The sequence below is a fragment of the Octopus sinensis genome, unplaced genomic scaffold, assembly GCF_006345805.1.
Source record: "Octopus sinensis unplaced genomic scaffold, ASM634580v1 Contig09277, whole genome shotgun sequence".
Lineage (NCBI taxonomy): Eukaryota > Metazoa > Mollusca > Cephalopoda > Octopoda > Octopodidae > Octopus > Octopus sinensis.
Window position 1 is genome coordinate 264,133 of NW_021831752.1, and position 1,926 is coordinate 266,058.

General features: G+C 30.3%; 1 protein-coding gene across 1 annotated transcript; it reads right to left on the reverse strand.

Annotated features, from left to right (window-relative positions):
• Positions 1 to 1,125: 1,125 nt before the first annotated feature.
• Positions 1,126 to 1,926, reverse strand: LOC115228046. Its single transcript, XM_029798722.1, has 2 exons — positions 1,876 to 1,926; positions 1,126 to 1,845 (listed from the first exon to the last, which is right to left on the reverse strand). The coding sequence occupies exon 2, from the start codon at positions 1,843 to 1,845 to the stop codon at positions 1,144 to 1,146; it is 702 nt and encodes a 233-aa protein (XP_029654582.1). The 5' UTR covers positions 1,876 to 1,926; the 3' UTR covers positions 1,126 to 1,143.

Sequence of the window (1,926 nt, forward strand, 5' to 3'; positions counted from 1 at the left end):
AGAATAATTTTCCCAACCCACAATGATTGCAATTAGACTTTATCTTTGCAAAAAATAAATTTCGTCCCTCGACTATTGCATCCATTAGTTAGCCATACGTTGACTTCCCAATATCTACATTTGATTTCTGAATGAATTTAAAAAGAGTTGAAAGTATTAGTCAGTTTTGATTTAGCATCCAATAGTTCTTTTGACACTCCTTAATAAAATTTATAAAAAATTTATAATGGTCTTTCAAAATGTATTTAAAAGCAAGAAATTGCGGTTATTATATGCTTTCTTTTCTTTTAAGACCAATTAAATCCCTGGTTTTTTGAAGCACAACGTAGATTTTTTTAGATACTGAGATTAGAAGCATTCTAAAACTATTTTTGAGATAAAAATCATTATTTGCAGGTTTCAAGTGAATTCGTAAATTTGTTTGAATACCACAATGTCAGCTTTATTGTGTTTGATGACAATCGAAGTCTATATTTAAATCTCCAATTTAATGTACACTTTTGAGTTTTCACACACCGATTGAACTCTATGTGTTTGTATTCATCTGGAACGAGTGTTATTTCCATATTTCACCCAAGTTGACGACAAATCGTCAATGTGCGGGTTATCCAGGCTGCAAAAATTTTTATGAAGGATTTTCAAGTTGATCTTTTTAATTAGGGATTCCGTTCAAATTTTAATAAATTTCTTCACATTAACTTTTATGATCCCTAAATGTGTACCACGAAGATTTTTAACAAAGATGGCAGCTTTCCTTTGGAATACACTTGACTCACCAAGTGTCGTGTACTTTAGTAAGAATTCTCTTAATTAAAAGAAAGACGTTCCTCAATCCACGTCCCAGCTGTCCGCTAATACACTTTATCTACCTTACCTGTCCTCCAGTCAGAGAAATGGGTTACTGTATCATTGAACGTGTTGCAGATGTCAAAGATACCACTAGATTCGGTCATCAAGGACACACCCTTGCAAAGACGTGTTTTTCCTATAATTCCCATTTGTCAAAGATTTTGGTCTTAGTCATTTTTTCATTCAGGAGGATTATAGACATGTTATTTTTTTGATACCTCATTTATATATATTAAAAAAACAAATTAACAATATTGTTAGTAGTTTAAAGGGCATTAAGTAATGTTAATTAGATTATTGATAAAAATTGTGCGGTTGAATATACATAGACTGATAAGCAATTATATTTTGGATTTTTGTTTCAAAATTAGCTATTTCCAAATTTACAGCATTATGTTGATTTTCAATCTCGAAAAGACGTTTTTTCATGGCTTTTAACTGCTGACACTGATTATTTATAATATTTTTTCGACGATTGCGATATCGGAAAGAGGCATCACGATTCTGAGTCAATCTTTTAATATAATTTTGATAATAACAATTTTCTTCTACTTCAATGTTTTCATTATTTTTAAGAATAGCAGCTGACTTGCATTCTGGCTCAAATGTACAATCCTTTGTTTTAGTATTCGAACAATTAAAAAAAGACTGGCCGTTTCCAGAAGAATAAATATCGGGTTGAATGTTAGTCGAGTTAAACTGATTGAAAGAAGGAGATTCGTGACTTGAGAATATTTCATCTTCAATTGGTGATGACAAAAAACTATAGTCGAAAATATCTGGAGTTGAGAACTTTTTGAGATAATTGGTATTAACAGGTGAACTACTAAAATCAAACTGTTCAACTAAAAATGAGTCCACGGTGGTTGTATTTTGCATTTCGGGAATAGCTTGAACAGACTTCTCTGTAATAAATAAACTGGATAAATTATTTTTCATTCTTGATATAATAAATTGAGAATAAAAACTTTTTTTAATGAACCTTAGTGTAATCATCTAAGATTTACATCGTAAAAAGTTCCTCACCTTGTTAAAAGATATAAAAGGAGGGATAAAGAAAAAAAATTAAAATAAAAT

Coding starts and splice junctions, on each gene's coding strand:
- LOC115228046 (XM_029798722.1), bottom strand. CDS start 1,845: ATGATTACACTAAGGTTCATTAAAAAAAGTTTTTATTCTCAATTTATT.